The sequence below is a fragment of the Hylobates moloch genome, unplaced genomic scaffold (genome assembly GCF_009828535.3).
Source record: "Hylobates moloch isolate HMO894 unplaced genomic scaffold, HMol_V3 SCAFFOLD_1, whole genome shotgun sequence".
NCBI classification, from domain to species: domain Eukaryota; kingdom Metazoa; phylum Chordata; class Mammalia; order Primates; family Hylobatidae; genus Hylobates; species Hylobates moloch.
This window is the reverse complement of record NW_026652276.1, coordinates 156,891,970-156,919,353: the sequence shown is the minus strand read 5'-3', so window position 1 is coordinate 156,919,353 and position 27,384 is coordinate 156,891,970. Positions and strand designations below refer to the sequence as shown.

The following is a 27,384-nucleotide window of genomic DNA, read 5'->3' as shown; positions in this document are numbered from 1 at the left end:
TCTTAGTCAGCTTGAGCTGCCATAACAAAATACCACAGACTGGGAGGCCTAAACAACAGAAATTATCTTGCCATTCTGGAGGCTCAATGATCCAAGATCAAAGTGATCAAACTGGCTGATTGAGTTTTTGGTGAAGGCTCTCTTCCTGGCTTGAAGACGGCCACTTTCTTGATCTGTCCATACATCACAAGCTCTCTGGTGTCTCTTCATATAAGGATACCAATTCTATGGGATCAGGGCTCCATCCTTATAACCTCATTTAACCTTAATTACTTCCTTTCTCCAAATATAGCCACAATGGGAGTTAGGGCTTCAACATATACATTTTGGGGCGACGCAGTTCCATCCATAGCAATGCAAATGCAGATTCTACGCACCCATTCACTAAAATCAAACACTTAAAACTTAATGACTCTCTTTCTGTCATGCTAATCCCAATCACTGACCAAGTACAATCAACTTGCGTCTTTAGTATCCCTTTCATCATTACCTCATCTTAGGTTAGTATATCTTCATCTTTTTTCCTATATATTTGAAATATTTTCTTAATTCTTCTTCTCACCTTCAGATTTACATAGTTCCTTACCCACAAGTGGTCCATCCTACACACTACTCCTTAAACTATCTCACAGGTAAACTGTATCATGTTTCTCTCCCACTTCAAAACTTTAAGGGAGTCTCCATGGTTTTTACGTGGTCTTGCTAGTGCTTACCTCTCTAGCTCCAACTCTTGTAGCAGCTCCCCTTTCTTCCTATATTCCAGGCATGCTGAACTATTCACTGTGGCTGCCCAAGGAGTGCTGTGATGTTACCTGCTTCTGTCCCTTTGCTCCTGCTGTTGGTTTTGCCTGGAATGCCTTTCTCTCTCTTGATCTATCAGATTCAGTTCTCATGTGTATAGTATAGTCTAGTCACTTCCTTTTTTAAAAGTTTTTCATTATTTCTCCAGGTAGATAAGATTCCCTGTGTAGTATTCCTACTAGCCCTTTTGTGATTTCTATCAGAAGACACAGAACACTTTATTGTACTCTGTAACTACTAGTCATATTCCCTGCTGTTACACTCTACCTATTAAGTCAGAGAACACGTCTTATATATTTTTGCATCCTTTGTATCTAGTTCAATGCATGACACTTAATGCATTTACACTGAATAAATACATGAGTCAAAAACAGAAATTATGCTATTAAAAAATAATTAAATGCAGCATAAACAATCTCATAGCAGAAAATAGGAACTCTTACCATGGCATATTTTTCCATCCCCATAAAATCCTTTTGGACATGAACCACAATGATAGGAACCAAAGGTATTCAGGCATTCTACTCCCTCAAAGCAAGGCTTGGAGTCACACTCATCAACATCTTCCTGGCAATTTTTGCCTGTACAAAATATAGATCAAGAGCTCAAATTATTTAATTTGAAAAACATCGTATGTCCAATCAGCTTATTATATAACTCCTACTTTTTATGTCTGTCCTTCTAACCCCAAAAGAGCTGCTATGAACAATGAGGATAGAAGTATGCTGTTTTTAAAACTTACTGTATAATCAAATATAAAGTCACTAATTACATTCAATTTAATATTAAACCAGACCTTTCAAGTACATACGATTATATTGTAAATAAGTTAAGAATTCCATTAATATTTAAGGCAAAAAGTTTTATATTACAGCAGTAATTTGAACTTTGTTTAAAAAGTCAGTAATTTTTAAAAGTTATTTAGGATGGTTGTCTGTTTAGCTTAAGGACAAATTGTTTAGACTAGTTATGAAAATTCATGAAAATTGTTTGTGTTAGGAAAGTCAGTCTGTCTTTAACAAATGTTTTTGAGTTGATGTGGTGCTCTTTGAAATGCTTAACAACTCATCTAAATGAGTAAATTCAGTCATATGTGGATGGTAGCCCTTATTATACTAAAACATATGAGGCAATCAACATTTGAATTATTTCAAATATAGTCTACAGTGGAGTAGAAAAGAGATCTATATTCATAGTTCCAAATGATAAAATTTTTGTTTTAAAATGCTGAAGAGGTTGGGCACGGTGGTTCACACGTATAATCTCAGTACTTTGGGAGGCTGAGACGGGCGGATCATGAGGTCAGGAGATTGAGACCATCCTGGCCAACATGGTGAAACCCCATCTCTACTAAAAATACCAAAAAAATTAGCCGGGCGTGATGGCAGGCGCCTGTATGTAGTCCCAGCTACTCGGGAGGCTGAGGCAGGAGAATGGCGTGAACCCAGGAGGCGGAGCTTGCAGTGAGCTGAGATTGCGCCACTGCACTCCAGCCTGGGTGACAAAGCGAAACTCCATCTCAAAAAAAGAAAAAGTGCCAAAGAAAATTAGAAGACACATAAATACTCTGCTCAGTTCTATTGTATTGTTAAAATAGGTGTCTTCAAGAAAAATATCAACTTATTAACTATATATTTACTTATTTAATATTTACATTCATTAAACATAAATAAAATATTCATATGAGTTTTTAAAAAGCCGTGGGAAATTAAAGGTTGGCAGTCATATATTTATTTCTGTGATCACACATTTTAGGACAATTAATGAGTTAGTAAATATGCTAACATTTCATTTGATTTCAACTTTTTACCATGATATTTCTAAGTCAATGAATTATCAGTAAAACCTCTCTTAAGTGATAGCTTTTGTATTTTCTCTGGTATAATTGCTTTATTTTTCCATATTATATCTTAATAGTAATACATTTTAATACACTTCTCCCTACCAAATATAGGTAAGAATGTTTAGGGACCTGCAAAACAGGTTCCTATATTGCTATAACAGTTATAAAAATTATCAAAACTGTAATAGTGTATGGAACTTACAATTTACAAAAACAAGGGATATGGATAGTAATTATATTTGTAATAACTTTTATTAAAATTGTAAAGATGTGTACTAAAATCTTTATGACCACACATTTGCTTGAGTAATCTGTAGATGTGTTTTTCAAGGAGCTTTTCTTTCTAATTTGTTATGAGGAGCAAAATCTTACCTTTGAGCTCAGGTGGACAATCACAGGAATAACTGTGAAAACCACTAATACAGCTGCCAAGACCACAAGGGTTGGATTGGCACCCACTAATGTCCACTTCACAAAGGCTGCCATAGAAGCCAGGCAAGCAGACACACAGGTACACTCCACTCCCAGGAGAAAAGTTCCTATCAGACACACATGATCCACCATTCAAGCAATCACAAGACTTCACAGTCACCTACAAAAGAAAAAAAAGGAAATGTCTTACTTTTCAATAAAATTATCCTCAGTTTATGCCCCAGAAATCATGACAGGCCTGTGTGTTTATGTACAAGTATGACCAAATCACTTATATTTGATATATATACACACACACAAATGTAATATAAAATTGTATTAAAGATAGTTTAATAAGGCAATTATGCCCACTCCCAGGTGCATAACCACAGTATAATACTAAGGATAACTTTTCTAAAAAAAAAAAAAAAGTTACAAGATGATCAATTTCTGTCATGCAAGTAGAACAACTTAAAAAAAATCATTAAAGTGGAAAGCAGTTAATCACCTGGGTTATTCACAAATCTAGAGAGCAAATGATCTCCCGAGTTACTGGGTTAATATGGCGTAGAACGCAGCTGCTCTTCACAATATTACTTCAGTGTAAAAGTGTGTTCCAAGTTTCAAATGAACAAAGGACACATACAGGGTTTGTAAGTATTAAGTGCTCATGACTGACATAACCAAAAGTCAATAATGAAAGGAATTATAGTTGCCAATTATTTATCTCAAGTTGTATTTATAATCTTGATTTCTAGTTCAACATCTCAGGTCCTTTCACTTGATGGAAGAGGGTATAATTATCAATCTTAGATTAATCACACATCTTTCATGAAGGTGGAGCTGAAGGAGTTCTTTATTCTTGTCATAGTGAAGTGCCAAATAAAACAGTATAGAAATTATTAATTTAGATCTGTGCTTCTGGGCTTGAGACTCTCTCTAAAGTTTTAAATTCTTACAAAGGATAGTCAAAGTTTTGGCATTTTAATTTTCCATACAATGTTTAATAACTTTGTTGCTCTTTACAACTAGAATATGGCTTGTATTTTAAATTCAAATAAAGTTGTTAAAATTGCGAAAGAATCCAGTGACACTTATGTAATTATAAAGATTACCTCAATCGTGACTCTAGTTTCAGCATCGCAGTCATCATTAAGTCGTAGAGTAAATTGTTGGGGAGTTAGTAACTCTGTTTTCCACATAAAAAGCCCTGCAGAGGAAACACTTGCCCCTTCAGGACCAGAGTCCAGCGTAAAATGGATGTCAGAACCTTCTGGATCAAAGGCCATGAACTGATACTCAAAGTTTTCACCATAAAATGTCTGTAATTTGTCTTGCAATGCTTGAATCACTGGGGGCTGGTTGTCTGTGATAGAGAAAACACTTAACTTTATACCCGTGTAGAAAAAAGAATGAGGTGTACTTCTGAGAGCTCCCACAGAGATATGCATTTTGTTAAAGACTGAACTCTGCTAAAAGGTCTATTAGCTGCTTTCATTTTTTTTTCAACATTCTGAGTAAGTTCAATTCCATTCTTAGACATGTGAAAGTAACTGACAGGTGCAAGACCTCAGGCATTATTATAAAGTATGAAAGCACTTTGGATACAGCACAGAATATATAAATACACATGCACTGTCCACACTGGGTGCTGTGCCTCTTCTGTCTTACTTCTTGGTGTTGACTGCCTCACTACTCTCTCTCTCTCTGGCTGTGAATCCTTTGCACTCTGTTTAAGCCTCACTTTCTCCCTCTACTCCCTTTCTCTATTCCTCCCTCACTGCCCATGACTGCTCCGTTTCTTTGGCTCCTTTGAACGTTTCTCGCTGTACTTGCCTCCCCAGCTATAATACGTGGAAGCCATTAGCCATACTTATCTTCTGCTCCTCAGAGGTTCTTCCAGTGGCTGAGTGCACACACTAAAAAAGAGACTATTTCAGGATGGGCATGGTGGCTCACACCTGTAATCCCAGCACTTTGGAAGGCCAAGGTGGGCAGATCACTTGGGGTCAAGAGTCCCAGACCAGCCTGGCCAACACGGTGAAACCCTGTCTCTACTAAAAATACAAATTAGCAGGCATGGTGGTAGGTACCTGTAATCCCAGCTACTCGGGAGGCTGAAGCAGGAGAATTGCTTGAACCCAGGAGGTGGAGCTTGCAGTGAGCTGAGATCGCACCACTGAGCTCCAGCCTGGGAGACAGAGTGAGATTCTGTCTCAAAAAAAAAAAAAAAGTGGCTATTTTAGAGGACAGGCAGAGTTCCCTTTACACTCATGAAACAACTGAAAAATCTCTTTTTATATTGTCTTATATTAAAAAAAAAAGTCTACCTTTCCAGCCCACTGGCTTAATACTTGGAACAAATAGCTCCATTACATTGTACTGAGCACAAAAATTCTGCTTGCATCCACAAAGCACTAATGCCCCGAGATTGTAGCTCTGGTTCCTGTTCCGCCCCTGCATTTCCTTACACAAGCAGCCTAATTTATGGATCTTAATTTCCTCATCCTCAATATGAGAGATTTAAAAGACATGATATTTTTATGACCCTTTATGACTTTGAACACTATGAGACTACAACGAATCAATCAGTCAAACTATAGCCATTGAAAAAACAGAGGCACCAATTCAGAAGTTGTATTGTATTTTCATCTCTTGCACTGTAATTTTCCCTCAAATTTCCATTGTCTTCCCACAGCATTCCGTAAGTCTTAAACCTAAGCAGTGAATCATCTGGCAAATGTAATGAAACACAGTAATGAAATATGCACATACAATTATAATGATATTACAAAGCATTGTATAAATATAAAGTTGTATGACTTCCTTAAATAAAATTACATGGGGCCAGGGAATAATTGTGCCCTATTGTCTCTAATAATGTCTGATCTCCCCGTGAAGAAAGAGAACTTGGACACCTATATGGATGGAACCAACATAGCTCTATTTATGAAAGTGAGGAAGTTATATGGTACGTGACTATAATTTGGGGTATTGTTTGAAACAAAGTATCTCAAAATTATCTGTACCCAATATTATACTCATCACATCACACAACAGTAGTGCTGGAAGGCACTTTATAGATTACTAAGTCCAGATACCTTGTTTAACAGGTGCTGAATCCATGGCCTTTGAGCTTAAATGGTTAATAACTTCACAAAACTGAACACAGGTAAGGCTAAGCATGGGAAATTGTGTGTAACTGAGTTAATAATTGCCATTTCTTCCATTAATAAATCACATATGCTTTCCTAATCAAATATTAAAATAAATATCCTATACCCTCAAAGTACATTTTGCAGTTAGGAGAGATGATAAATTAAACACAAAGGTCATTCATCTTAAACACATTTATGTAACTTCTGGCTGAAAACCACTTTTAAAATGTCTTGTATAGGAAATATTTGGATTAATAAAGAATAACTTACTTTCTAAAAATGACCAAGTAAATCTTGAAATTTGGGGTCTACAGATCAAACAAGTGCTGGTTGGATTTTTGTCTCCTTCAACATAGCAGAGTCCCTCAATAATGCAAACATTTTCCTAATGGAAAATTTTTAAAAAAGAAAACATCAATAAAGTACAGCTATAGTTAGCATATAGAAAAAAAACTACATAGAAGGATGGCAGTATATGTACTGATGATTCCAAAGAAAGCACATACATCTATTTTGATACTTCATAATCATAAGTGCATATGAGAAAACAAATTACCTGAATATGTAAATGTCTATAAAACTGATTGATTTGGAGGTAATAAAAATACATATAAGTTTTATCTTTACGAAGTTATAGCTTATAATTTATAAATAACATGGGAGAAAATCTCTCTTTTGGTATTTTTCACTGCTCAACTCATCCTGGGAGTGCTTTATTCATAAAGTAATAAGACCAACTTCTTTTTTTTCCTCCACAATTTATAAAATCACATTGGGTTATAGTTATTTTCCATTTCCCTAGCAGCCCACTATGTTCTGTGAACACAGCCAACTAGACCAGATCCTTGGCATAATTATATATCCACACTTGATAATGGATATCATTACACCAAACATTTGAAAGAGATGCTGATAAGCACAGAAAGAACATTAAATGTAGCAAGTATTCTTGGGGAGAAGACTAAATTTTATTCAGGAGATATAAAGTTAGCTCATTTTACAAAATCTCCTTTAATATCACTTGGAAAATTGCATAAAAGTTAGAGCAAAATAGCTCCAGGAGGAGAAAAAAATCTTGAATAATAATATTTTTAAAGTACTTATGGATATATGGAAATGAAATATTTGGGAAAAATAAAAATCAATTTCTCAAAACCAGAGATTTGATCTGGTGACTAATCTCAAGAAAATAAATTTTAAACTTAGAAAAAATAATACTTTAAAATTTTCATGTACATAAATATTATTTGTATGCACCTCAGCTTTGAGGAGTCCAAGTGTCTGTTAAGTCAGCAGTTCACATGTGAGACAGCCCTTCTGATAAATACAGAAGGCTGGATATAGATTAAGAAGAAGTTGTGACTGCAACTCGGCTCAGGCTGCACTGCTGTTCTGTAATCCATCAAGTGGCAGGTATTTACATGCTCTAATAAACTTAGTTGCCAGGAAATATTCCCCATAAAAATACTAACTTTATACATTTTACAAATTTTAGCCAAATGTATGTCATTTGATGCAAAGAAGAGTAGGTAACATAAGATCTCTTATGGGAAAGTCATTATTACTACTGAAAAAACCATGTAGGTAGGAGTGAAGTAGTAAATAATTTAGTCTGGACTTCCTCTTACAATTTTTTGGAAGTAATCTGCCATTTCAAAATGTTAAAGGTAGGAACCTCTTCCTTGCAGGCAGAGTAACAATTTCAGTTACCTTATATAAACTTGAGGAAGGCTTTTCTCTATTAGTTTTTCTGGTATAAAAGTGAAAAAACTACAATTAATGTGCCAACAGCATAGGAAATGAAAATATCCATGATGTAAATGTGAAAACACATAAAAAAATGCATACCTTTATAGTACATGAGTCATTTTTATAGAGACCACAAACTTGGCAAGCACCATCATATATGACCATTATTTGGGGATTACTGAATTTATAACCATCATTAGATACCTGTAACATAATAGTTCTATAATGAGATGATTTGTTCTAAATGTTCTAAATTCATTATGAAATGTTATATATAAGTGTTTACTTTGTTTATAAATATGAAGATGTCTTTTTATTTTTTACCTTCAACTGCCACTTCCCAGTTAGTTTCCCACCCACCAGATCCATGGTGTCAAACTGCTGAACATCAGTGGGCAGCTGACAATCAACAGCTCTGCTATTTTGGAAAATAGTCTGTGTATAGATGGGTACTCCAGGCATCCATTCACTGCTATTATACTGAAGACACAGTGAGAAAGCAATTAACCTCTGTTAAATTATGCAAATATATTGTTAGTAAATTACATATAATCAAAACATAAATTTTAAAATATATGCCTAGTATAATGTAATATATAACAGGGAAACAAAAGTCACATTGGGAGTGAGTTTTATTCAGAATAATGAAAAACATATATATGTTAATATGATGCAAATTGCTCCCAATGAATCATGCATTTCTTGGCGGTTCAAATAGAAGAAGTTACCAATATTGGTCATATACAATGGATCACTATGTAATGACTTTTGTAGAAGAGGAAACACACTTGACTATATAGATGACACACAGTGGATTGATTTTCTGCCCAGAAATGCCTTCATTGCTCCTGCAAAAGCTTCCATCACCTCATCTACTTGAAACTGTCCTTTCTGCCCCCTACCCAGTTCCCACAGGGTCTCTCATATTCCTATATGACCAGTCTCCCTGACTATGCTTGACTGGTGCAGGGGCGGACTTAAGCTAGGTCAGTATTTCAATACTCATGATATTTTAACTTTGTACCAATGGAGATGTCATGTCAGTTGGCCTCTGATGGCTTGAGTTGCAAGACACAAAACTATGGAGTGGATGGTGGCCATTTTTTCACTATGGAGAGAAAGCCAATATATAGTGAAACAGGAAAATGAAGCCCACAAACAAAAGCCAAATTGAGACAAACATACACACACACACACACCCCATATAAAAATGCACACATACTGAGTCTTCATGGTGTTCAAGTCCCAAGTTCAAGATTTTTCTTGAGAATTCAGCTACTTCCTTGTTCTTGATTCTCTAAAAAATATACTATCGTCATAATAAATATTTTTGCTCAAGTTAGTTTATTAGTAATTTGAAACTAAATAAACTCTATCTAGTTCACCCTACTTAATAACTCAGTGACATATCATGCTTAAGCTACACTTTTAGTATATTTTTCAGTATTGAAAATGCATTGGTGTCAAAAGAGGAGAAGCCAGAATAATGTTTCAAGTATGGGTAACTACATAGGAAACCAAAAGCTATATTTTGCTGTCAAAATTTAGATTTAGATTTTTCTTTGAAACTTATTACTGTCAAATGTTTTCAACCACTCAGAATTTGTCATAGAGCATGCTGATGCTTCAACATTGTGGGTAAGCAGGAAAAGGAAAGGAAAACATGATCACTCTAATCTGTGGCTAATAGAAATTATGTTTTTGAAGATTTGATGATCGAAAGAGTGAGCTGCGAATCTCCATATTTAAGGGAGTGTGCAGTCTAGCCTAGCAGATCTACCAGTCGTTTCCCTCTTATACAGGAAGAATGACAATGATTTCTCAGAGTAGTCATGATACCTACACTTAGGTGAATGTAGGGTCTCGGTTTCTTGTGTGGAAAGAAGGCTCCAGCCAATGACTGGCAATATAGAGATTATTTCCAACTTTCTGTTTCAAGGGGCCTACCCAAAATGAGGAATATACAGTGTTCTATTTCCTTTTCATTCATCAATATTTTATGAGTGTATATTATGTGCTAAAAATATATCAGTGAAAAAAGATCACAAAGAAAATGACAGACAACATATAATTTTATTATTGCATTAAAAGAGACTCAAATAAGATATAATACAAAAGGAGTTATTAAGTCTAACTAACTAGTACAGTCAAAGAAGGCTTCAAAAAAGCAAATATTTCTCTTCCTGAAAATAAAAAAGGAGACTGCTATTTGGACACTGGCAGCAGAAGTGGAGAGAGTGCAATTCACATGAATGGAGGGAATAGTGTAGGAAAAAGACAGGGATGCATGGAATAGCATAAACAGGAAGTTCAAGCCTACAAATACAGCCATGAGCTAAATCATAATGTGCCATCCATTTCTTGGATAACATCTTGTATTTAATCCTATAAATCAGCTACTTTAAAATTGGATTTTGTAGAATCTTTACTGCTTTAGGGGAGGAAGTGAAAGAAATGCTTAAGTGGTTGAATCTCTAGCTAAAAACTTGCTTAAAACTACTAATACAAAAGTAGAAAAAAGCATGTAAAATATGTTACACTTTATATTAAAAAAAGAGTTTCTATCAATTTTTTGTACCAAAGAAATATAGTAAGGATTAACCAGAAAATGATGACAGTAGAAACATACTTTAATGAAAAGGAGTGATGGAAAGCAGATGACAGGGATGACAAGAAAGTAACAATTCTATGTGTATACCTTTGTATAGCTTCAACTCTTAGAACTATGATAATATTTCATATACCCTCCAAATGATTAAATAACCATAATCAACCAGAGTGTGGAAGAAACTCAAAATGGAAGACAAATATTTTTAAAACCTAATTGTATTATAAATAAAACAGATAACCACTCTAAACAGAGTGGAAAATATTTAATCTAACTCACTTTGGAAAGTTATCTGCCTTTATATTGTGACCTTGTTTCAGGAATTTGTTTTTCACAGAGGAAAGGGTTAGAATTTCTGAAACTGACTTACATATACACTTAGATTGAGAAACCAGATAAATATATTGTGGATGATGAGAGCCAGTTTTCACTTGTAAAGAAAAGAGTTACAAATGAGGAAAGGAGAAGGCTAGAATGAACCTTATGGCACTGCACTGAAATCAGGGGTTATCAGTATCAACTCACAGAGATGACAGATAAATAAACAGATAGGTAGTTACGTGTGTGTATAAGTGTACATACATAGATTTTCTAACTGTGTCCATTAAAAGGGCCAAGAAGCAGTAACTACCCTGTAACAAGAAGCACATCTTGCACCCAAGTCTTGGATTTTAAATGACCCTCTTTGATAAATGGAACTGCAGTCTTTAGAGAAACGGTTGATTCTAGAGTTGGACTAGGAAAAATATGAGTCTGGAATATCGTAAGATGCCAGAACATGATAAATTGTTCAAAAAATTATGGGAGCAAGTTAAAAGGATGTGAGAACCAATTTGTAATAGCTCCCAGTGGTCAAAGCTGGAATAATTTAAACAGCCAAATAAAGAATGATAGCATTGAGTTATAATTCATGAAATAAGTTTCCATTAGTCTATACTGGCATGAGTAAATAAATGAATAAATAAATTGGAAACAAAGAACAGCTCTTCCTTTCAGTAGAATTCCAAATAATATGTGTAGAAGAAATGATGGAAATAGAAAATCACCACTGGTAAATACCATAGTAATAATTGCTACAAGTAAAAATTATAGTTGGATGCTAAAATTAGGAAGAAAATGTTTGAAGAGCTACCACATATTTGCATAATCTGAAAGTGTCTCCCTACAACATATAGTTACAATGGGAAAAACAGGAAGCTTAAAGTGAAGACACGTGGCAAAAACCCCTTAAGTAAGTGATCAAAATTTACATTGCCCATGATTAGATACATTGCATCATGAAAGGAGGCACTAAGAATTGCACAACATGGCATGATCTCAATCTAACCATAAAAAAAGGAACATTCCGCAAAACAACTAGCCCGTGCTCTTCAAAAAAACCAAGTGTGCAAAAGATGAAGAAAGATGGAGCACGGTCACAATATTCAAAAGAGCTAAGTGTGCAAAAGATAAAGAAAGACGGAGCATTGTCACAATATGAAAGAGACTGAAGAAACATGACAAAATGCAATATAAAATCTTAGATTGGATCCTGAATCAGAAAAAGGACCATTATTAGTTGGACAACTGGCAGGATTTGAACAAGGTCTGTAAATTCGTTAATAGTATTGTATCGAGGTGAATTTTCTAGTTTAACAATTGTTTTATGGATATGGTTTATAAATAAGATATTAACTTTAGGAGAAACTGGGTGAACAATTATTGGAAACTCCATTATTTTTACAATTTTTCTGTAAGTCTCAAGTTATTCCAAAATAAAAGTTTTTAAAAATTACTTCATAAAATGGGAAGTCATTAAGGATTTTGCGTGACGTGATTTCCAAAATGCTAGATTTTAAAGAGGAACTCAATCTTCGCAGGGAACTGAAATTTGAACTAAAAAGGTGAGCAGGAATTGATTCATGTTGACTGAACATGTAACAGGGGAGCTAGGAGAAGACATTAGCTTAGTGGCAGGGCAAGCACATTCCATACAAAGTGAATGCAAGGCTTTGAGCAGGGCCCATGTTGGTAGGGTTGGGGATCCTAAAATAGTGGCACATTAAACGGGCTTGACTGGAGGTATGAATTAAAGGCTAGAAGATCCTTTAAAACCCAGCACTGGGCAAGACTGGGGCTAGGAGAGACAAACTTAACTTCAGCATAACGTAAAATAAAGACAGATATGCATTCTAATTTCAGTTTGGGCAAATGAACATCTTTCTTTTTATAGTACTTGATTTGGTTTGGCTCTGTGTCTCCACCCAAATCTCCTCTCAAATTGTAATCCCCAAGGATAGAGAGAGGGACATAGTGGGAGGTGACTGGATCATGAGGGCAGTTTCTCCCATGCTGCTCTCATGATAGTAAGGAAATTCTCATGAGATCCTGATGGTTTAAAAGTGGCAGCTTCCCTCTTAACTCCCTCTCACCTGCCGCCTTGTGAAGAAGGTGCCTCCCTCTGCCTTCTGCCATGATTTTATGTTTCCCGGGGTCTTCCCAGCCATGTGGAACTGTGAGCCAATTAAACCTGTTTTCTTTACAAATTACCTAGTCTCAGGTAGTATCTTTATAGCACTGTGAAAATGGACTAATACAGTTCTGTATAGTGTGTTAGAGGATTCCAGATTTTACTCTGTATTTATCAGAAGTTTGGAGGAAATGGGACGTAGTATGAGAGTAAATCATAACAGACAATGCATCTGAAGGTAAGTACAAGATGTGCTTTCTAAGAGAATATAAATCTACAAAATTCGCTCCTGGCAAATCACTTAATTTTCATGTGATGTCATATGATTTATTCTGCCAAGACTAATATAATGTCTATTCTCTTAAGTGATATTAAAATTACTTACATGTACCTTTCTATTTTGTCTTACTACTTCATTGGGATTAAAATATTTCATGGCTTATTTAGAAAGGCTCCACCCATAAAATCCTGAAGTTAGCATACTTGTGTTTAACTACTTGATAAAGACACATACAAACCTATTTCCTCCTGTAAATTCTCAATCTCAGAATCACATTTGGCTTCATCAATTTAGAGAAAAAGTAAGAAGAATGTTATAATGTGGTTTGCTGTCTTAAGTTTTCAGCTTACCCACATATACTTTTGAAATTCATACAGTTAACCTTAAAATAAAATTTCCATTTGAATAAAGACAAGGAAGACCATTTAAATAATCATCAAAAATAAGGTATAATTTGATATACTAATGTTCAAACTGATCATGTCTGTTTCTGGGCCTTCAGAAAGATAAATACTATTTTTTAGAGGTAGGTATTTTCTGTCTAAAATCCATAGTAAGGAAAATATAAAGAATAAATGCAATTAGTCCTCATTTTTTGATTTGTAAAAGGGAAACGTTCATATCCAGTTTATGCAAGATAAGTCTTGGCTAAAAACAATGTCTCTTCTTTATGTTTTTACATTTCAAGAAATACAGAGGCTTACATAAATCAAGCTTGATATTCTTTTAGCTTTTTCATATAAGTGAAAACAGTGAGCTGATACTTCAATAAAAAGTTTATATTTTAATAAAGTTAACAAAGAAGCATCAACATTATGTAACTTAATCATTTTCCTGTTCAGCTCTCTAGATATAATATCGTTTGGATTTATGTTGCTAACTGATAGACCAAATTAATCCAAGATAATATTAATCTGAGTATCTCATATACTCTATTGTTTCTCAACTCTATAATTAACATACCTGTAGCTTAGTAACTTCACATTTAATTGAAGGTAATTCTTTGAAGCCTCTGCCAAAAACTCTCACCATCATACAATTATATTTTTGAACATCACAGAATCCAGCATTCCCAAGCTCTGTAATTTCAGGAGCTTTGTCTTTGGAAAAAAAATATATAACAAATGCTACATATTTTATTTAATTTCAGGAAAAAAACTAATTATTTCCAAGCCCCAAATCAAAAGCATATGGAAAGTAATATTTTAAAGTATACCTAAAATGCTACTTACAACACTAATTAAGCCATTAAATGTTAAGAGTAATCTGGTATTAGAAGAGGTATCTACCATCAAACCAATAATAATATTACAGACACTACCAGTCCTAAAAACACAGGTTTCGCTAATGTTTAATAATATTTTATATCAATTAAGGACAAATATTAAGAAATTACCACTACAATAAAGTACATTTTGGTTTTGCCATTTTGGCTTGTGCCATATAGCTGGGTTATAGAAAAAAATACTTCTGTAATAAAATATAGTAGTTAGTAATGCAATGCATTAAAATTTCAAAATGTCATCTGTATCAGTAACATCTGGTTGTCAAAATGGACATATGCAGTGTGTAAAAGTTATTAAACCCTTTGCCTAAGTACTGGGAAAACCTAAGTGAACACAACTGTACTAGCAGTAGGGTAGAAAATCATGTGTATTCAGAACCTTAAAAATCTTGATGAAAATTTTTTTAAAGCCTAGGTTACTTCAGTCCATGCTTTCACAAATTCAACAAATGTTTATTAATTTTTATTTATCTATTGTTATTCTAGGTACTGGGGATGTAGTAATGAACAAAACAAAAGTTTCTGCCTTCATGTAATTTGCATTCTAGATCAGAGGATAAAAAAATAAACAAAAAGATAAATATAAATTATATTACACAATTGTTTTCAGGAATATGGAAAAAATTATATTAACTATATTAAGGGAGATTAAGACCATGGAATTGTGTAAGAAAAACAAGTCTATTTTGAATGACCACAGAGGATTTTCTGATAATATGACATTTGAACAGAGAAGTAAAGAAAATAAGTCATAAAGATCTGTGGTGGGAGAATCCTCCGGTGAGAGGGAGCAGTGAGTGCAAAGACCCTGAGGTGGGAGCAGGCCTGGCTCCTTTGAGGAATAGCAAAGCTGCCAGTGTGGCTGAAGAGCAGTGAGCTGGGGGAGGAATCCTAGATGAATTCAGTGAGCAAGGAACCTCAGACTACCTAGGGTCTTCTACGCCATGGTAGGGTTTGTGGACTTTACTCTGAAGGAGATGGAGAGCCGTTCGAGCTATATAAATGCAGGAGCAATATGATCTCACTTACACTTCAATGGGGTCACTTTAGTTGCTGCTGCACAGAAAATTAGTTTTGGGAGAATCTATGATAATCCGATGGGGAAATAATGGTGGCTTGGACTATGGTTGTAGCAGGGAGAGAAATGAAATGCTTTGAAGCTGGAGCTGGATTTGCTGCTAATGAATTAAACTTGAGGCATGAAGGAAAAGGACAGGCAAAAATGACTACAAGTTTTTAATGTGAGCAAATAGGAATGAACTTTGCATTTACTAAGAAGGAAAAGGCTGTAGGTGGAAAAGAGCAAGATGGTAATAATGGGAGGGAAATCAGTAGTTACTGGTTTACTTATTAAAGGAAACAAAACTTTTTACAGTTTCTTTGTCTAACATATTAAGACAAAATAGTTTGTACTGTATAGATAGATGCATTAGAGAAAAAGAGTTTTAAGCAAATTAGTATAATTAGCCAAACAATATAAACACAGTGCTTTAAAAATACTAAATTTGAGTTCTGGGAAAATAGTGATTCTCTATAGGTAGAGGGCCCATTTGTGTGTAAAGGCCCTGAGGTTAAATGATCTTGGCATTTTCGAGGGACAGCTTAGAGGGGCTGGAGTGGAACAACAGGGTGACAGTAGTAGGGAATGAGTTTAGAGAGACACTGAATGCCAGATCACACTGTGCCTTCTAGGCTGTTATAAGTTACTGTGGCTTTTACTCCAAATAAGATGAGATGCTGTTGGAAAATTAATAATGTATTAATTAATATCATTTGGAGGTTTTCTCTATAAAATCTGAATAAACACTGTTAGGATACTGAGGGTGAAATAAAGATCAAATACATTTTTATAATGAAATATCATATGCAATATCAAACTTTGAGGGTATTTACTTACCATAGGAATCACTGCAATCATAGGAACTAAAGCTTGGGGAACATGCACACCCCCATTCCATACACTGCCCATTGCCGCTGCATAAATTGGGGCATTTTAATACTAAGAGAATGTCTTCAATTGATGTGCCATACTCTTCTGTGTTATATTTCCCCTCCTCCACAATCCTCTTTTCACATTCATTTTCTAAAAGAGCCACACCTGCTTCTGCCCAGCTAAGATCATCTTTTAACAGAACATCCTTCACACACATATCTATAACACTGTCTACTCTCTTGCCAAGAAAAGCAAGACAGAGCCTTCCTATGCTGGAGTTGGCTAGAGTCTGCTGACAGAGGGTCAAGGTGTTATACTCAGTGATGCCAGAGGGTGTGGGCCAAGAGGGGAAAAACTCTTGCTGTACATCCTCAGCATGGTCCTCTGGGAAAAAATAAGTAAGTTCTTCCAGATCCGTTTGGCTGAGACTCGGGAAAGCAAACAAAGGAAGAAACTCATAAAAGTTTTGCCGTTTCCATCTGTTTTGTCGATTGTACCTCATTTCTTGGCTGTGGCTTCCCCGGCCTTGTGTATATTTCTTATTGTCCAAATATTTTAGTGCATCTTGTTTCTCATTTCCAGGATGTTTTTGTACATTTAAGCCTCGTTTAGTCAGGTTTATGTGTTTTTTTTCTTGTGGAAAGAAATTTAGATTATATTCTTCTGGAGATGTATGCTTGTTTATCTCTCTGACAAGAGTGTCTGAATTAATATATTCAGAGGTGACATCTAGTTCTGGTATCAAAGAAGATAAGCTGACATGACTGATGTCTTTGCAACCCAAGGCAATTTCTGATTGAGAAACACTGTCCAGATCATCGGAAGACGGATACACTGCAGTGTCCAATGAACAGCTACAATAGGATGGCTTTCCAGGTGACGTCATAGAAATTGGCAGTGTGTCAAACATGCTTTTTCCTGGTAAAATCCTTCCAGATGGAAAACAAGAAAGAACAGTAATTTGTACATAAACATTTTGTCCTAATATGTGTTGCAAAAAAGCAGGGTGTTGAGCCACCACCTGTTTTAAGTCTAATATTAATACAATCGCAAGTGGAAAAATAGTGTCTTACCTCCATTCATTAATAAAAGCAACATAATTGTTAAAATTTTGATCAATTTGGATCCCATTTTTGTCATGGAAATCATTTTCTGGATTTTCATCAAAGGTTCCACAAAGTCCCAGAGTGTTTCTGTAATCTACACTAGGGGCTCTGATCGTTAGACTCATGCCCCATTCACCAAGATCAGCACGGATGAATGCCCCAGAAGAAAACCAGATCTGAAAAACAAAAATAAACAATACAGAAATAAAAGATGTTGAAGCAATGTTCAATCTGGATTAAGAAAAATGTATTATTTAAAAAATAAGAAATAGTTATTCCCTCAATATAAAAAGAGAATAAAATACTGATTTTCTTGACTACAACTTTCCTCTTAACATTCTATATCAAAATATGGGTTTTTGCATTTTGCTGACCTGAAATTTGATGACCATACTGATCTTTTTATTGAAATATGTTGCTTGCAACTTCTTTCTTTAAATAATTTAAACTAAAATGATATAATTTATGCAATTAATACATTACAAATACTGAGGAGGATGTTTACCAAGTAATGTTTCTGATAATAATTATTTAATAGAGAATCAGATTGCCAAGTAATTAATTTACACAGATAAATATAATTTCAGAGGAGTACATGTTTCTACAGCTAATTAGCATTCTCTAGCTGCCAGTAGACAAACAGAATCAGAAGCTAAATTTTAACTAGAAGGTAGCTTGGGGAGTTGGTGATCTGAGCAAGGAGAGTTTGCTGAATGACCCTAGTAGCCTGTGCACTCTAACTGTGAACCACCTCTCCCATCACAGGAATATCACCTCTTCCAGACCGGCCACTTTGATGTACTGTATATGTGGAGAAGCTATCTCTTCTAAAAATCAGTGAAGATACACCACTCTTTGCTCTTCTGGTTGTTTTTCCCCTTTTAATTTTCTTAAAATTTAAAAATAACTCTTTTTTTCTCTTTTACAAAAATGGTCTGTGTTAGTTACATTAAATTATTTTAAAAACAAACAAATTTTACATTCCAAACCAACTTAAGGTAGCTAATATTAAGATCTTTGTGCAAATTCCTCAAAAGCCTCTTTTATATTTTGGGCATATCTTTGCCTGTCAATAAACACACACACCTACTCCAGCATTTTCATGACTACAAAGTGTTCTACCATATGACATCATTATATTTAGAGTTTTAGTTAAGCCTGTTTATTGATCACTACTTAACTATGACTTTTTCATCTTACAAGGAAAGATACAATAAACAATCACCGGGAGTATTCACATCCTTAACTGTTTTTTTACAATAAATTTCCAGAAGTAAAATTTCTTGGCAAAATAGCACACGTAGGTGCAGGTTATATATGATATTTATGTTCCCTGGAAAGACTGTTACTAAATGTACTATCCCTATGCTTCCTGATATTGTATGAAAGATGTTCAATCTTTATTTATTTATCTATTTGACTGGTAATGAGGTTAAAGTTTTCATATTTTTGTTGGTTTTCGTACTTTTGAACATATCAGTTTTATTTCTTTTGTGAAAAGGTTTTTTATATTATTTGCTCATTTTAATTGGAGTGCTGATTATACATTAGTGATGCAGGAATGTTTTCTATCTGACCTATGTTTTATACATAGCAAATATTTTCCTAATTTTTGATTTGCATTTTGGTTTTCAGTGATGGAATTCAAATATATAACTTATTTTCAGAAATGATTTTTCACTTCAGTAAATATTATACAAACAGAAACTTAAATTTTTAATACTTTTATTTAAATTTTAATTTGATTTACTTGGAATTACTTGTTTGAAAGATGAATGGAAGGTGGCTATGACCTGAAAATACAAATAGTTTACTCGCAGATATGAAGTATAATCTTTAAAAAAATATTAGCCTGCCAGGAGTAAAGGAAAAAGAATTAAAAATATTGGTGAATATATAATCTTAGGTTTGTTTCCTGACTTCATATTCTATTGCACTTATCTACCAGCCCATTCCTGAGGTAGTACCACACTGTATTCATTTCGAAAACTCGTTGATTATTCCTAAATATTCATTCTTAATTATGTCTGTCATCTCTGTCTAATATACTATTTATTACACATTGTCAAAAGAAATTTTAGTGACTAATCCACCAAGTTGTCATACTGAAATTTTAAATAAGGCAGTTTAAATTTTACATGGTTTTAATGATGTTGTGTCTATTTGTGTGTGGTAAGTGAAAAAAATGTATTCCCTCTAAGATAATGGTTAATATAAATGCTATTTTGTTAAACAAACTAATGTTGAAAAATGATAGCTCCTAATTTAATAGAGATGTTTATCTGAAAGGGGAAAAACAAAAAATACTTTTAATGTTAAAGAATCATACATACTGTGACTTTTCTTTCTAAGTAAGATTCACTTATCTTGATATTCCTGGTTACATCTTGGCTTTTTACAAATAAATATGGTTGTGATTCACGTAGCTGACCATTGCACATATCAAAAGTAACTATATCACCTCCTTCCTGGGCAACAAACCCACAGTTACATGACACTGGATACTGAAGGCTTCCGCAGTCCCACTGACGTACATGGACTTCAAAATCACGTGACATACTCTTATAAAGCACAAATGTTCCAGTCTTGAAATTATCATATACCCTATCATTAACAAAAGGCAATTGCATTAAAAAATCATGTAAAATATCACAAAAGTATGTTATTGATTTGCAACAGCTTTATGTATCACGATCATTTTCTTGTATGCACTGAAGGAAACAAAGTAGTCATAAACACCTCAATCTCTCCCACTACTCCTTTCTTCCCTTTCACCACTCCAGTCAAGCTGCTCTCCTTGAGCAGGGCAGGCTGGCTCGATGGTCTTCTCCCCATATGTGTACACACGTGACTATCTCCCTCATCTTTGAGTACTTGTTAAATGTCACCCGCACCAAATGGCTTTTTGTAACCACTCTATTTTAATATAAATTGCAACCCCTCTTTTCAGCCTTCCCTTTCCACCCAATTTAGTTTTCTTCACAGCAAGTATCTTCCTCAGATACCCTTTATATTTTACTTATTAAATGTGTTCATATCTCTCTTCCCCTTTGCAAAAGTCAGCTCCATGAGGGTAGAGAGTGTTTGTTTTGTTCACTGCCATACCCCCAGTACTTAGAACTTGGCTTTTCACCTAGTTGTTGCATAATTCATCTTGTTGAATTGTCAGATTAAATTCATCACTACTACGCTTTCTTGAGATTTTTCCACTAAAATGTCTAAGCGTTTAGTTATAACCATAAAGGATTCTTGCCTGTGAGATCAGTTCCTTCAGGTTCTTAACACCTGTTGACACCATTGGAGTATAACTTTCTTATAGAACAGTTTCTATATATTGAATAATTTTACTGACAATGATCATATTACAATTTTTTAAGCAAACCACAACCATCTTGCATCATGAAAAAAATGTTGATGCAACACTAAGACATTCTTATCATTTTCCTTACAGACATCTCAGAACCATGAATCTCCCAGAATGATATAACTGAGTTTAAATCTTTCTATGCAGATATTAATAACAAAATAGTTTAGATTACTTTTTGGTCTTTTGCCCATTTTACTTTAAATTCCAGAGGCAAATATCCAGGTATCCATAATAGTTACAATAGTTTTTTTCCTGAGTATTCTTGTCAAGACTTAGGAGTAATTAGTTCTAAAAATAATTCTAATATGTTTAATCATTTTGCCTAAACTTAAAGATTGTTTTATTATCATATGGAAATGTTCTAAACATCTTTAGAGTAAATAATTTAATCATTATTAAAAATTTAAAAAGAGTCTAGCAAAAAAGATTCTCTGCATTTGTAATAATATTTATTTTTACAAGTTCAGCCTTTTAAATAATCCATGTTTTTTACTAAGAATTAGATTTTAAGGCAAAAAATTCTACATAAACTAGTATCTTGAAACAAGCCAGTAATTCCTTTCTGTCTAATTTCAGTGACTAGGACTAAAAAATTATAAAACAATATGCTGTTTAAAATAAAACAACAAAATCAAAGCAAACAAAACTACTAAAAGAAGAAATTTTCAGGAAATTACCTGCCATCAAATGTAATTATATGTGGGTCAGTAAATGAATAGCAGTAAGCAGTTGGGACATCCTTTACTTTGATCTTAAAAGCAAAGATATTTTTGGTAAATATTACCATTAATTATATTTAGTGATATATAAAAAATTGCTTAGCAATCTCAAAAAATCTTCAATTAATTATTGTTTTTATCATAGTTATTGAAAATTGAATCATTTAAAAACTAATTTACCAAAATTTTTTTACATAAAAAGTTTATAAGACATAATGATAAAATACACATTTCTTCTTAAAGCTTCAATTGCAGTAATAGTTTTGTAATTTGTCAACCTGGATGCTGCCTGGAATGTAGTTGTTCCACAGGAAATCCTCATTAACTATTGGTTGCACTACAATGTTTGTAACTCTATCTCCATCTCGAGAAAAGTCTGTGACAGCAGTGTAGTACACAAAAGTGTGGCTACAGGTTCCATTAGCACAGGAAGATGTCTGGAGAAGGTCCACATGACAGGAAGACAGTGCCAAATTTAAGCCTAGGTGCTCTCTACCTATTTAATAAAAAAATAGGTTTAAAAATTTCCAAGAGAATATACTAACCAAAGCATGTAATAAATTAACATGAAACACTGAATTGTAAGATTATTCTCAAATTATTTTCTCTTTCTTAAAACATACGGTTGCAAATTTTGTCTAAATTAAGCCAAAGCTATTGAATCTACCTGATTTTTACAAAGAATTAATCAACTATAATATATATGTATGTACACATAAATACATATTATAATTTTCAATTAGGTTATAAAACTGTATGCAACTGAAGGAAATTCAAAAAGAATGATAAAATTTATTCTTTTACATATTACATATATTATAATTTTACATATTATACATACTAACATGATTTTTTCTGTCTAAGATTTGTACCTTGGGCCCAGATACTTTTGTAATATTTCTTAGCATATGTGTTCATATTCCATCCATTGTTGAATAGTAGCAATGGCTTTTAATTATTGATAAAGGGCTTATCATGTCGAAAAACAGAAAAATCAAAACAAATGAAGATGATCTCACAACAGTAACAAGCTATCTTCTTTCACCTCCCAAATGTCCCAATATATTCACAACCTTGAGATGCTCCCTCGCTTCGATAACAAAGAAAAAATAATTTGGAAAGGAAATGGTAACAAAAAAAGAGAAAAGAACTCCAGGAATTTGTATAACTAAACAAAAAGAACAGATTTGCCCCCAAAATTGGCCACAGAGGAAGTATGCTATCATATCCAATTAATGATTCCAAAGTCCTCCTAAGAATCAAAAAGGAAAAAAGTTGTTAAAAAATGTTCTATCTTCTTTTCTTCCATACAGATTTTTTAGGTATGAAATTATATTAATCAGATATAGGCACACTGAACTATTTTTTTAGAAATACATACTTTTCCCATGCACATAAAAAATAACAGAAACATTCAAACTCTTAACCAACTCTCTAAGGTGAATACAGAATATTTCTAGCTTAGAGCCCATAACATCAATTCCTCAAGCCAATATATGAGGGGTTGTTCTCTTTAAGCCTATGAATAGCAGCATAGTCTGTTTAGAAAAACACTCAGACACCAACTGGTTCCCTATGAAAGTAAAGATTTAATGCTATTGTACTTAAAGAGGACAAGATGAGGAGTATCCAGAATGAAATCCAGAATTTTTTCTTCAGAAAACAAAAGCCATTTTTAATTCTCAGAGAATAAGAACATTCATGCAAACTTCTAAAATGTAGAAATATATTTAGGCCATTATTATATTGTTTTAGCAATGCTTGCCTTGATGAAAGAATTGACAGCATGAAAATATTTTAAAGTATACCTGTAACTGAAGGAAATCTTTGACTAACATGATTTTGGAAAACATCAATAACATCATCCTCTTTCTGTTCTCTCCATAAACTATAGTAATATTTGCATAATATGCTTTTCAGAGCTAACTTGAAGTAGAATTGTGCCAAATAGTCCGAGAGAGGGTATAATTTAATATGTCTGGGCTGTAATTAAAAATATAATGTTGCTGGTGGTGCTCCTGAAATCTGAGTGAGTAGGTGGGTATTATCTGAGCCTGTTTACTGTTAACAATCCTAAGATGACCTCTCTTAATTCCTCTATCTCTTTAGCCATCTCTTTTCTTGAGTGCATCATTCCAAATGATTCTCTCTCTCTCTCTCTCTCCTGGCTTTTTTATCCTCTTATTTCTCTGATTTAATTATTTATAATATGGACATGAAGGTCTATAGATACCTTGTGTTTGGTATATTTAGTAAAGACAATGTAATATTCTATGGTGAAAATGTATGTGGTATGCTGATGAAATTGTAATCTCTCTTAAAGGTTATATTTTAATTTATGTATCTGTAACTTGCTTTGATCTCTACATCAGAGGCTCAGTGGGAAAAAGAACATAATCAAGCCAATCACTGCTATGCATGGTTTGTCCTCGCATATTCTATCTTATTATGTGGGAGGATTTCCTCACTCTATCCATCGACACATATGTGGCCATGTATCACAACATCCATATAATCAGTAATTGAAATGGAAGAATTTTAAGACACGAGATCCCAAACATAAACGTACGTTAGGGAGAGAAACTTGAAGGATGCATCATGAGATCTATATTTCATAAGCTTGAACTTTTAACGTAACTTATCAAATGTCTCTCATTGGGGATGATTTGAAAAATCTTAAAGAGCAGTTTTTCCCTCGATTTCTGTAAACTAAGCAAAGAGAGGAATAAACAGGAAATTGAGAAAAAATAGGAGAAAAGAAGAGGAGCGAGAGGAAAAAGATGATGATGAAAAGGAGATTATTCACTATTTTTTTTCTTTTTTTTTAAATGTATGCTTTCAGCCAAGAAGAAGAAATGTGAATTGCTTTGGCAATCATCAATTTGGCCCAGTATTAGTAATATGATTGGGCTAAAATTTGATGTCAACATGCAACATGATTTATTATATGAGTACACTCCAGTGACTTTTCCTACAGGAAAAAAAGCATTATTGTTTGCAATCTAATAATAAGATAAAATAAAGTTAGTATATTACCTCGATCAATAGTTTTCAGTTTTAATGAGATTTTGCATTCTTGACCAAGCTCACTAAATTCAGAACAAATAATAGGAACTGTACTTTCTATCTTCAGGTAGTATTCTTTCCCATCCTCTGATATAGTGCTCAATTCAGGCTGTAGCTGGTATGAGAAAATACGTAGAAAAATTATGTTAAAATATAATTTATTTCTAAGGCACAATTTTGAAAGGGCATTTTCTCAACAGCACATATTTTGCTAAATGAGCTGGTAATAACTTAAGCCCTAGAATGTTTTAACTAAGCAAGACCATTAAAATCAAACCTATAAAAATACAAGCAGCACACACAGGAGTACATGGAGCTACTGCACTGCTCTGAGTTTGACTCACTTTGGTTCCCCAACACATTTGACAAATCATATCCAAGCCTGCCTCAATGATGCTGGTTCTGTGGTGAGCACTGGAAAGTGAAGAAGAAAGAAACATTTCTATTTTCTTCCATTTTATTGCTAATGTTTACTGACACACCAACAGAAGACTCTCGTTTTTCTTAGGGATTAATACCACCATCTCAATTAGAAATTTAAGTACTTTTAATACATAAATCAAATTATTGTTGTCACCTGAAATATCTCCACACTTAGCTTATTTCTCAGCATCTGATTTCCAGAGTTGAACTTCCTGAGAACTGGTGCAACCCAGGACTGGCCCTATTCTCATTCACAGGCCAATCCTTTTTTGAGGCAGGAATGTTTTCATGCAGTCTCGAGTCTTGGCTAGCTCTCAAAACAGATGATTCTTAGTACTGAATATTCTCTCTGTTAGCCTAATCAGAAATGGTACAAGGGTGGGGGTGCTGACTATTGACCCCTGACACTGTCTGCTGAGTGCTAACCAATGTAAACCAAAATGTTCCTGTGTTCTCAAGGCTTGACCTCTGCTTCCCCTCACACTGTAGTTATGCAATTCTGACAATGTGGTCCACTCTTCTCACTTCTTTTCCTGGTTCCTACTGTGTGTACATGGACTTTATTCATAAACAGGATTTATCCTGGTCCTGAGTCCTATTCTCACAATCTTATCATTTATCTCCTCTTGTCCTTGAACTAGAAATGAATCCAGGTCCAACTCGAGTCCTGTGGGTGAGACCTTCCAGGTTCACCGTGCTTGCCTGCCTGGACCTTTTGATATTGCCCCCACTTCTTCCACTGCTTTTTAATTCCCTGTCACCTCTGCTCATCTGCTAGATATTAATTCCCTGTCACCTCTGCTCATCTGCTAGAATAGCTCTTCAGTTCTTGGATCCTGGTGCTACCAGCAACAACCAAATCTCCTTCTCTGTTTAGTTAGCTCAGTCTTTGCAGTCCATAAAACTCATAGCTCTGGGTCAATTCTACTCTAGTCAGAGACTCTACTACTTGGCCTGGTATCTGTCTTCCAAAATGCATGGTAACTAAATATTACTAGGCTAACTTTAGTTACACGATGGAATGAATTAGAGGAATAGACCTTTTGCTTTATTCTAATTTGAGCTATTTCTTTAAGAAATGAAGGTACATCTCAACTTTAGTTAACAGGACCCCTCAAACTTTGTTGTGCTTTAGAATTATTGGGGCTTTTCTTCAAATATAGGGACTCACGGGTCTTAACATTCCGATTTAGTCTGTGATGAGGTACAGAAACCAGCATGGACAGACCACAGTTTGGGAAACATAGTTCCAAAGGAATAATCTTTCTGATGCATCCCCACTGCTACGTACCTTAATGCCTGCAAAAAATTCTTGACTTTCGATGGCTACACTTTGTACATGAGGATTCTCCAAGAAAAAGACAGAAGCGCTGCAGAATATCTGTGGATATAATTAAAAAATAATCACTTAGCAATTCAATTTTGGAGAAAATGTGTAAATTATCATTTTTAAAATCCTAATTTTAATTCTTCATATAGTATATAAAGATAATAAAAGAATTAAATAATTTAAAAGCTTACTTGATATTTGAGAAAAATTCCATCATTATAAAATATTACGTATTCAAACCTCAACATAAAGTATAGTAGGCTTTGTATTTAGGATGTTTTAAAAAGTACTTAAGGCCGGGCGCGGTGGCTCACGCCTGTAATCCCAGCACTTTGGGAGGCCGAGGCAGGCGGATCAAGAGGTCAAGAGATCAAGACCATCTGGCCAACATGGTGAAACCCCGTCTCTACTGAAAATACAAAAATTAGCTGGGTGTGGGTGTGGTGGTGCAAGCCTGTAGTCCCAGCTACTCAGGAGGCTGAGGCAGGTGAATCGCTTGAACCTGGGAGGCAGAGGTTGCAGTGAGCCGAGATCATGCCACTGCACTCCAGCCTGGTGACAGAGTGAGACTCCGTCTCAAAAAAAAAAAAGAAAAATACTTAAAACGTGACATCATCATTTAAAAAATTAAAACATTTTTTCTAGAATAAACGTATATAATTTTAAAAGCTGAGAGGGACATATATGTGTAAGAACTTAAAGTATAATAAAAATATATATCTATATATAAAAGAATTAATCAATAATAATCAGCAAATTACTAAAATGATATATTCATGTATAGTCACGAAGATCACTGACTCATCCAGTTGTCAGTAGAATTAGCACAATTGCAAGGAAAAAAAAAACAAAAAGA

The 27,384-nt window shown here is 34.2% G+C and overlaps 1 protein-coding gene across 1 annotated transcript in view; it reads right to left on the bottom strand.

Moving 5' to 3' along the window:
* The window catches only part of VWDE (von Willebrand factor D and EGF domains), a gene marked incomplete at its 3' end in the record, with an annotated part of 72,538 nt that overhangs the window by 17,541 nt on the left and 27,613 nt on the right, over positions 1-27,384 (bottom strand). The window contains 13 exon segments of the mRNA XM_032755719.2: positions 3,017-3,236; positions 4,171-4,421; positions 6,484-6,598; positions 8,062-8,166; positions 8,287-8,442; positions 14,263-14,399; positions 16,482-17,446; positions 17,591-17,799; positions 19,957-20,227; positions 21,668-21,741; positions 21,988-22,205; positions 24,746-24,890; positions 26,490-26,579. Coding sequence (XP_032611610.2) covers positions 3,017-3,236; positions 4,171-4,421; positions 6,484-6,598; positions 8,062-8,166; positions 8,287-8,442; positions 14,263-14,399; positions 16,482-17,446; positions 17,591-17,799; positions 19,957-20,227; positions 21,668-21,741; positions 21,988-22,205; positions 24,746-24,890; positions 26,490-26,579 — 2,956 coding nt within the window.